This window comes from Haliotis asinina, chromosome 14, assembly GCF_037392515.1.
Source record: "Haliotis asinina isolate JCU_RB_2024 chromosome 14, JCU_Hal_asi_v2, whole genome shotgun sequence".
In the NCBI taxonomy this organism is placed as follows: domain Eukaryota; kingdom Metazoa; phylum Mollusca; class Gastropoda; order Lepetellida; family Haliotidae; genus Haliotis; species Haliotis asinina.
Window position 1 is genome coordinate 879,864 of NC_090293.1, and position 10,822 is coordinate 890,685.

The 10,822-nt window shown below is 41.6% G+C and overlaps 1 protein-coding gene across 1 annotated transcript; it reads right to left on the minus strand.

Moving 5' to 3' along the window:
- Positions 1-3,816: 3,816 nt before the first annotated feature.
- On the minus strand, positions 3,817-10,026 carry LOC137261675 (tRNA wybutosine-synthesizing protein 2 homolog). The gene is made up of 7 exons (XM_067799453.1): positions 9,886-10,026; positions 7,510-7,651; positions 6,901-7,111; positions 6,466-6,616; positions 5,708-5,817; positions 5,208-5,365; positions 3,817-4,523 (listed from the first exon to the last, which is right to left on the minus strand). The coding sequence occupies exons 1-7, from the start codon at positions 9,969-9,971 to the stop codon at positions 3,906-3,908; spliced, it is 1,476 nt and encodes a 491-aa protein (XP_067655554.1). The 5' UTR covers positions 9,972-10,026; the 3' UTR covers positions 3,817-3,905.
- Positions 10,027-10,822: the final 796 nt, after the last annotated feature.

Here is a 10,822-nt window from a genome sequence, read left to right on the forward strand (position 1 = left end):
TGCATGTAACTCTTTACAGAACTGTCTCGTGTCCTGTTTACTGGGTTCGGTCCTATTGCGCAACGTAGTGCGAGTAATCAGTCCAGAATTTTTAGACTGTCATTTAACTGGATGCATAAAATGATTAATCAGGATATTTTGATAAGTCTAAGCACTTGTACATTGCATCACTACGCTCATTCTAATACTTGGAAACACGCCCTACAGCGTGCTCTGTCGTACAGCGACCTCTGACAAACGGAAACCTGGGAATCTCAAAACGAGGCTCTGCCGCAAGAAAAGCTCCGCGGTCTGGTGCGCCACTGATATTACTTCAACCTCATTGTTCGTTACAGAACAACGCTGAATAAGCGCACCAACACATAACAAGTTTAACATGAGAGCCAAAGGCATTGTGCATCGTTTTACGACCTCATCAAACAGGGGCCGTCTGTGATTTCTTAGTTTGGTATGCTGCCTGAAACTCGACATAAAGCATAGAAAGACGGCGTTATTAATGTTTTAAAATATAATTCCTTTGTAAATATCATTTTCTTTTGAAACAAGGATGCGGAATTCAGTTTAACCAGAGTTGTTTGTGGTGTGTGCTTTCACACGAGAAAATTCGGATCGGCTGAAAAATTAAATAATTGTCTGAATAGGTTAATGAGACGTTAGTTTCGGTATAGGAGGCTACTTTAGCCAAAACCTCACTAACCAATGTAAAGTCTGAGGTCCCGGTGTGTTTTTCCGGTTTGTTGTGTAGGCGTGTGGGGATTGGTTAATGACGCATTCAGCAATATTCTGATGGCGGCCGGTAGTAACAGACTGGACTAAACGATCTAGTAACTGTGAGCAATGATCCAAGCCATCAGCAGAGAAAGATCATCGATTACGTTGCCCTTGACGACCAGTACAAGGCTATTCCCACAGAAGTTCGGTTTGGGGGGATTTGAGAGTATTCCGTAAACAATGTGTGTGGTTCATCCAACAAAGGACCAATATGAACCAATATTCTTCATGGTTCATCGTTTTTCATAGCACTATCAAGTTGACTAAGTAATCAAACATATCTCCGTACACTCTTAGTTCTAACTCCGGTTTACATGTCACTGCAAACACTTGCACCGTCACTTATTGTGATGATAAATACCCAAAGCATATTATAACTACCACGCGTGTCTGCTCAACCATGTTATGTGTACACACTGGCATGTGCAAACCTTTCCTCCAACAACTAGGGTTAGAGGGTACACGGTGTTGACACACACACTCAATCTGCAGTGTGGTAATCAGTCGGCCCTGGGAAAAACCCGACTCAATCGAAATGAAATGAAAACGCGCGAACACACACACACACACACGTCGTGTGATTTCACGCTGTACTGACGTTTAGAGGAATCATTCCAAGACGAATTCCTCCGCTGACTTGGTTGACACGTCATCGATTCACAATCGTGCAGATCGATGCTCGTGCTGTTGATCACTGCATTGTCTGGTCCAGACTCGATTATTTACAGACCGCCGCCATATAGCTGAACAACTGTGAGGCGTAAAACTCACCCACCCATCCACTCCCTTGAACAGCTGACGTTAGCAGTGGTCCAACTGCCGATAAAACAGACTATTATACAACACCCCACATGAACACATTAGTTCAACTTACCTTTTCTAAGTACTGTTTAAACAATCACAGAAAAGTACTCCACCTATATCGTTTCTATTGATAACCCCCCGAAGTGGAAGGATGAAAAAATGTATTAAGACAAAGAACTGTAATGGTGCCATGGTAATCAAAGGGAGACAATCTTTGAGAGCCTATCTTTATACGTAATGTGGTGTCCTCTTGCAAGCAAGGCAATCTGGTGTTACATGCTGTTAGATGGAGATGATCAGTTAGTGTGGTGTCATCCTGTCTGATGAGGTCAGTCAGTGGGGTGTCATCCTGTCTGATGAGGTCAGTCAGTGGGGTGTCATCCTGTCTGCTGGGGTCAGTCAGTGGGGTGTCATCCTGTCTGCTGAGGTCAGTCAGTGGGGTATCATCTTGTCTGATGAGGTCAGTCAGTGGGTTGTCATCCTGTATGATGGGGTCAGTCAGTGGGGTGTCATCTTGTCTGATAGGGTCAGTCAGTGGGGTGTCATCCTGTCTGATGAGGTCAGTCAGTGGGGTGTCATCTTGTCTGATAGGGTCAGTCAGTGGGGTGTCATCCTGTCTGCTGAGGTCAGTCAGTGGGGTATCATCTTGTCTGATGAGGTCAGTCAGTGGGTTGTCATCCTGTATGATGGGGTCAGTCAGTGGGGTGTCATCTTGTCTGATAGGGTCAGTCAGTGGGGTGTCATCCTGTCTGATGAGGTCAGTCAGTGGGGTGTCATCTTGTCTGATAGGGTCAGTCAGTGGGGTGTCATCCTGTCTGATGAGGTCAGTCAGTGGGGTGTCATCCTGTCTGATGGGGTCAGTCAGTCGGGTGTCATCTTGTCTGATAGGGTCAGTCAGTGGGGTATCCTCTTGTCTGATGGGGTCAGTTAGTGGGGTGCCATCCTGTCTGATGAGGTCAGTCAGTGGGCTGTCATCTTGTCTGATGAGGGTGGTCAGGGTGTGGATGTCATCCTGTCAGATAGGGGCGGTCAGTGTGTGGGTGTCATCTTGTCAGATGGGGTCTGTCAGGGTGTGAGTATCATATCAGATTTGGGTATTCAGGGGATGGGTGTCATCTTGTCAGATAGGGGTAGTCAGGGTGTGCATGCCATCAGTTACAGACCCTGCACTGGAATATTGCTGGCAAGCTGCCTTCACTCACATATCAAAACAGTAGTCACTAAAGAACCAGGATTGATTGACTGATTCACTTATTATCCCATCGGTATGTAATGCAGAGGGATATAGTTGATGCCTCCTCTGTCTCTCCGTCCGTCTGTCCACCCATAATCATTTCTTTTCCGGAGTATAACTCAAAAACCGCTTAATATTTTCAGATCAAAACTGATAGATATAACAATCTGAACACATTGTTGTGCCTTTTACTATTTACAGATTTTTGGCATTTATATATATTTTTTTATTCCCATGGAAACGTTTAGGACTTTGTCTCAAAATGGAGGGATGGGCTTTGTTTCCGCAGCACAACTTAAAAAATTCTTAGTATCTTTCTGTAAAATTTGGCATATATGTAAGGCAGACCCCAAAGTGGTGCGTTTTGCCATTTACAGATTTTGGTGATTTATCATTTTCCCAGTTTCCATGGAAACGATTCTGACTTAATCTCAAAATGGAGGGATGGGCTTTGTTTCCAGAGTTCGAAACTCGAAAACTAATTAATATCTTACAGCAAAACTTGGTACATATTTGAGGGAGACTACAAAGTGGTGCCTTTTGCTACTTACAGAGTTTTGGAATTTTTATTTTTCCCAGTTTCCATGGAAACAATTCGGACTTACTCTCAAAATCGAGGGATGCTCATTTCCGGAGCACAACCATTTCATATCTTTCAACAGTTTTTGGCAGATATATGAGACAGATCTTGAAGCATTGCCTTTAGCTGTTTACAGATATATGGCACTTACATTTTTCATGATTTCCATGAAAATGATTCAAACTTAGTATAAGAAAACATCAAGTAACTGTGAAATGATTTGTCCTTTCAGATATGTGGTGGCTGGGGGGAGGGGATATGTCATCTTCTGATGACTCTTGTTTTATTAGCAGTTATCCGATAGCATATGCTTGGATTCCATGGTCACCGAATATTCCTGCAATGCCATACGTTTTCTTTTAATTTCTTAAATCAACTATGAAAAAATTAAAACAGACACATTTCAACAAAAAACAAGTACTCCATAGATCAATACCAGTTTATGTTGAAACCAATAGTAAACACAAAACAATATTCTGAAAAACAACCTGACATCCATCTCGCAGTATAGTGGCGTCACGTACAAGGTCGACAGTCAAGGTCGAGGACTAGATGATCCATATGAGGGGCATAGGACTTGACGTGTTCAATATGAAGAATGGTGATGGTCCAGGCGTTATTGCCACGCTCAAAGAGGCCCTGTATCTTAAGTCTCACTCTTTCGGACCAGCTCTGCCACTCAGGTCTTAATTTCTTATTGCAGGAAACGTTTCTTCTGTCTGTTTCTGTTATCACTCCCGAGTGTGAGTCAGCATGTTTAGGGTTTGATATTGAAAGTCCACAATAACAGCCATCAGTCTCAGGTGAGATTACTACCCCCTCTGATTCCACAGCTTTACCACAGGATCTTCTAAAAGACTTCAGATAACAAGAACACGTTGTGTTCAGTTCAGTCATCAGAGCTGCATTCTGCTGAACAGAGAGAGTCTGTTGAGATTCACAACCTTCGGCAACTATATGTTCAAGGTCATCTGTGTCTGTAAAGCATGCAGGGTGCTTTGATGTCACATTTCCATGGATATGTAGAATCCCACCACTGTCAGACTTCAGAGCTGCACAGGCCACGGGCCAGCCTGCATCTGACGATGGGATCAATCCTAGGTTGACTCTGTCTGCCACATCCACAGGACACACCTGCAAAACCAACAACATCCATCAAACAGGACACACCTGCAAAACCAGTGAGATCCATGCTTATTATCCCCTATGTAGACAGTACACCTAAATTCACCTTCCTGTTATCCCCCATGTAGACAGTACACCTGCACTCACCTGCATGTAATCCCTATGTAGACAGTACCCTAGTTCTCAACTGCCTGTTATCCCCATGTAGACAGTACACCTGCATGTTATCCCCCATGTTGACAAAACACCTGCACTCACCTGCCTGTTATCCCCTATGCAGACAGTGCACCTGCAGCCACCTCTGTTATCCCCTATATAAACAGTACACCTGCACTCACCTGCCTGCTATCCCTCACATAGACAATACCCCCATTCTCACCTGCCTGTTATCCTCCATGTAGACAGTGCACCTGCACTCACCTGCCTGTTATCTCATGCAGGCAGTACACCTGCACACCTGCATGTTATCCCCTATGTTGACAAAGCACCTGCACTCAGCTGCCTGTTATCCCCCATGTAGACAGTGAACCTGCACTTCCCTGCTTGTTATCCCCAATATAGACAGCACCCCAGTTCTCACCAAAATGTCATCCCCTATGTAGACAGTACCCCAGGTTTCATTTGCCCATTATCCCACTTGTAGATAGTGCACCTGTCTGTTGTCCCCCATGTAGACAACACAACTGCATTCACCTCTCTGTTATCCCCCATGTAGACAGTGCACCTGTCCTGTACACCATTTAGCTGCAGATTACGACGTAGTGCCTCCACAGATGCAGGGTTCCATTCACAGGCAATGACTCGGTCAGCCCTGGCATGCACCAGGTATGGAAGGGTGAAGTAGCCTATTCCTGCAAATACACAACAACATGGCAGTACTTTTCTTACCAGTCACAGAACTGAACAAGGAACTATAAAGAAAACACAATGTGTGAATGATCACCTGACTACATGACATACATTTAGGTAGTCTACTCACAAATATGGAAAGAGTCACAATGTTATTCTTCCACCTTCCATCAATCTGGGCACAGTATTCCTAACAACTGTTGTCAACTTTGTAGCCAAGTGACATAATATGTATAGACCCGTAAAGACATGTCTGCATACAGCTTCATGTCATTCAATTCCATGTTAATAAAGCAAGTTTTAGTATGTTCTATTGGTGACAGAAAGGCCACAGCCAGTCTGACCTGCGTACAGATCCACCACAGTCTCCCCCTTGCAATCCATCTGAGCAACACGAAGTTTCTCTGTGATGTTTCCGATGCTAAACATGCAGCACTTCACATCATAACTGTACCTGTGGAAGAACTCCCAGACATCACCAACATACTTGTTGCAATTAGTACTGATAAAGCTTCATGTATTTAATGTCATAAGCCATAACTAAAACACAAATCTTGTAAAAGTGAGGCAGAGGGAATTTTTCAAGATGGGTCATCAGTTTATAGTGAGTGAGTGAGTTTAGTTTTACGCCGCACTTAGCAATATTCCAGCCATATGGCGGCGGTCTGTAAATAATCGAGTTTGGACCAGACAATCCAGTGATCAAAAACATGAGCATCGGTCTGCGCAATAGAGAACCGATGACATGTGTCAACCAAGTCAGCAAGTCTGACCACCCGATCCCGTTAGTCGTCTCTTACAACAAGCATAGTCGCCTTTTATGGTAAGCATGGGTTGCTAAATTTCTATTCTACCCCGGGACCTTCACATGTCTCATCAGTTTATTGAAGGAAGTGACTGACAAAAGGTGGTACTATGGAATCGGATGGAATTTTTGGGTTAATATGACAACAATATCCACTCTTCGATTTGTGGTAGCAGTATGCAAATTTAGGAAGCAGTAGTAATGTTATTCATAGGCCTAAAGTTGAGAGAATTACTGCATCTAACAGTATCATAGTGGCCGTTTTACAGATATAAAGGTCTGGGTTGTGTCCCTTGCCTGATGCCGTTGTCCACATGCTTCACCCAACTATCATCTCCATACAACAGCGCCACCTGGGGGCTACGGAAGCCATCTGCTGAGATGCTTGACTTCCTCGCTAGGCGTGACCCACCAAGACACTGACACACAACCCTCCAAAATGGAGCGCCTGGAAAAGTAAACATGGAAACTGTACCTGATTAACAGGTGTTTGTGCAATTGACACATTCATGATACAACCATCAATAGTGAATAAGCGGCAACAACATCAGTTACGTCATGGTATGTCACACTCAGAGTGATGCACGTTCAAACATCTGCTACTTTGACAGTCCTAACATTACTCTTACATAGTTATTTTATAGGTTGGACACTAAAGGTCTTTGTATTACTTTTCTTCTCCAGGAAGTGATGGCAGAAAGCAAACTTCATCCTACGTCTTGCCAAGCTTACCTAGCTGGGACCAAACATCACTGGTGAAGGCTGAGCTGGAAAACAAAATGAGATCCCCATGTTTTTCCCAGTGCAATGGCAAATCTTCAAGAAGTTCAGGGGAGACAACTCTGCCTGAGTCAGCCAATAATTGTCCAACATGCCTCTTGAGTTTGACAGCTGGCGGTTCCAGGCCTGATATCTTTGATGGAGCCAGATCCACCTGTTTTATCTTAAGTAACATGGAGAAATAATTGTTCTTATTAAAAAACTGTTAAACACAACACTTGAAAATGAGGATCTCTCCTTGTTCAAACAGTCATGTAATTTACTGGTAATACGTTTGAGAGAGACAGTCATTAATACATTAGTTTTCACATTTAACAGTTAAAAAAACCACTCTGCCATTGTATCAAGTCTGATTCTTGTCAAATTTCTTCTAGCCAAGTTAGATACACCATGCTTGAGCATCAACAAAGACTAACATTTACTGAAACCTCTGCAAAAATACCTACATTGTATTTGGTTGACCTCATAATATTGGATGCATACAATTATAATATGCAGCCATACATGTAACCTATTACTCAGTGACGACTGCCTGTAAATACTTTTGCTCTAAGTTATCACCTGACATGGAGGGCATCTGTCCTGAAGTCCTAAGTCCGCCCAACTGAGAGCATCCACAGTGATGGGGATAGCAACATACTCTGCAGAGAGCAGCTTCAATCTTCTCTTATTATCCCAGAAACCAAACTTCTGAAGAAGGCGCCTGCAACATTTAAGAACATAATAAACAAGAGTCATCAGAAGATGACATATCCCCCCCAGCCCCCACGTTTGAAACGACAAATAATCTGAGAGTTACTCATTGTTTTTTGGGACTAAGTTTGAACTGTTTCCATGGAATTCATGGAAATTATAAATGCCATATATCTGTAACCAGCAAAGTCACAATTTCAAGATCTGTCTCATATATCTGCCAAAATCTGTTGAAAGATATGAAATGGTTTTCGAGTTGTGCTCTGGGAACGAAGCCCATCCCTCCATTCTGAGACTAAGCCCGAAACATTTCCATGGAAACCGAGAGAATAATAAATCACAAAAACCTGTAGAGAGCAAAAGGCACCACTTTGGAGTCTGCCACACATATTTGCCAAATTTTACGGACAGATATTAAGAAGTTTTTGAGTTCTGCTCTGAAATGAAACACACGTCTCACTTTTCAGACTATGTCCAAAACGTTTCCATGGAAAACGTGAAAATAATAAATCACAAAAACCTGTAAATAGCAAAAGGCACCACTTCAGCTTCTGATTGATATATCTACCAAGTTTGGCAGAAAAATATTGAACGTTTTTGAGTTCTGCTCTGGAAACAAAGCCCACCCCTCCATTTTGAGACTAAGTCCGAAACGTTTCCATGGAAACCGAGAAAATAATAAATTACAAAAACCTGTACATAGCAAGAGGCACCACTTCAGGTTCTATCAAGTTTTGCAGAAAAATACTGAATTTTCTTGAGTTCTGCTCCGGAAACATAGCCCACCCCGCCATAAGACTAACACCAAAATGTTCCACTTACAACGTACACGCTTACAATGAATTGCCGGTTACAACAAACAAATTCAGAAGTCCCCACTGCTTTCCTATATATTGTTATGAATTAACTACAGTATACACCGAACACTGATAGTACGAATTATCTGTTACAACAAACCAATTGACAGGTTCGTCTGTGCTATTTCACGCGTTGATTGACGTGTTTCCAACAAACAGCTGATACGAATCCACTCATGTGTCATCTCACATGTCACCAAATAGCTTGTGAAAACAAACAGGCTTCCTCACATGGGATCAAGGGGATAATAAAATAAACTTACCTGTGGATTTTTATCATTTATTTAATCTTGTTAACATTGTAAAGGCATAAATTGCGATCTGGAATTTGATTTTCTGTGTGAACATGATCTTGTCTGGTGACGATTCTTGGTAATTTCCAAATATTCACGAACATTCCCAAATTGCTTAGAATGAACTTCGCTTACAACGAACTGAAAACAACAGTCCCTTTGAGTTCGTTATAAACGAATATTACTGTATGTCTGAAACATTTCCATGGAAACCAAAATAATAATAAATCATAAAAACCTGTAGAGAGCAAAAGGCACCACTTCCGCTTCTGACTGATATATCTACCAAGTTTTGCAGAAAAATACTGAACGGTTTTGGAGTTCTGCTCCAGAAACAAAACATGCCTCTCACTTTTGAGACTGTGTCTAAAACATTTCCATGGAAACCAAAAATATAAAAAATCACAAAAACCTGTACATAGCAGAAGGCACCACTTCCGCTTCTGACTGATATATCTACCATGTTTTGCATAAAAATTTTGAACTGTTTTTGAGTTCTGCTCCGGAAACGAAACACACCTCTCACTTTTCAGACTATGTCTGAAACATTCCCATGGACACCCAGAAAATAATAAATCACAAAAACTTGTAAATACCAAAAGGCACCACAAATATATCAGTGATCACCACGAGTTGATAAAGTTACAAATATCTGATATCATCCCTCCTGACTGATAAAAGTTTGGGTTTCAGTGTCTGACACTGTGACCGAGTGGGTAACACTTCCGCCCGTATATGCCCCCTAAATTAAAATGACGAGGAAGTATTTCTTTGAGTTTGAGTTTGAGTTTGTGTATAGATGAGAAACATATATTCCGGTGATATATGACTTTTATCAGGAATGACGTTTAGAGGGGATACGGGCAGAGGTGTTTCCACTCTGTCTGCTGCAAAGTTTCTACTTCAAAAGTACTGACTGTTTATGTAGTTTCCTTTAGGAACATTATCAGGATAGTTTACCAAAGACGGCCAAATAAATGACGCACGAAAACTAAACCTCTCAAGAAAACAGAACCCTTTTGTGTCTAGTGGGATTACGTATTGCTGTCACACCACTGACATCAGTTTTAATCCAGTCTCATGTCGTTTCCTACCTAATGACCTGTGTCTCTTCTTTCTGTATTATAAGAGCACTTGTCATTTTCCCCACTAAGTGATAGTGGCTTGCATGTAACCACATCTACTACGTGGAAGCCATCTTGGTTGATGCAAATTGCATACAGGAAAACTTATACGAACAATGTACGTATTTCAAATGAATTGTGTTTAAAATCGACACAACCTTTCTAGAAACAAATTACCAATTATATTATGACTTTAGCAGGACCCGGATATTTTGTTGGTGCTAGACGTGTTAACATCAGCTGTCCTTTTAAAAAATCTACTTTGAGACATTTTTGTTTACATTAATAATTAATTCAGATATCTTCTGGCTTGTGGGGAATGGAATGGACATTAACAAAATTGTAACCGACACTGTCACACTGCCCTCAAAAATAAAGTGCAAAACTGTCACAAAGCGTTCTAAAAGACCTTTCCAGTTTGGTCAAATAATAAGATCAACAAGAAAGAAATCAAGCATCAATTGCGAATCAGATCAGATTGGCGATATATCATAATTTTCACACACCTCAAATACATCCTAACATTTTGTTTGAGATAATGAAACTATCACTATTACTTGCAAACGCATTTCACCTGATAGTATATTCCCCTCATAGGAATTAAAGTTGTATGTGAAAGATGTTTTTGAAGTAATAACTAGAAACACTCAAACAACGGCGTGCAGCATTTCAATGGAGGATCAGAACAGATAGGCGATATGTCACATTTTTCACACACCTCAAATACACCTAACATTCTTTTCTAGATTATGAAACTATCACTATTACTTGCAAACACTTTTCGCCTGATGGTATATTCCCATCATATGAATTAAAGGTACATGTGAAAGATATTGTTGAGGAAGTAATGGCGGATCAGAGCAGATCGGCGATATGTCATATTTTTCACACACCTCAAACACACCTA

Bases quoted from the DNA above. Each gene is read 5' to 3' on its own strand.
- LOC137261675 (XM_067799453.1), bottom strand. From the start codon at position 9,971: ATGTGGTTACATGCAAGCCACTATCACTTAGTGGGGAAAATGACAAGT. The intron at 5,818-6,465 runs GCAAGGGACACA...GTTCTTCCACAG, and splicing joins CATGTGGACAACGGCATCAG to GTACAGTTATGATGTGAAGT. The intron at 5,366-5,707 runs GTCAGACTGGCT...GTGTATTTGCAG, and splicing joins TGTGGTGGATCTGTACGCAG to GAATAGGCTACTTCACCCTT.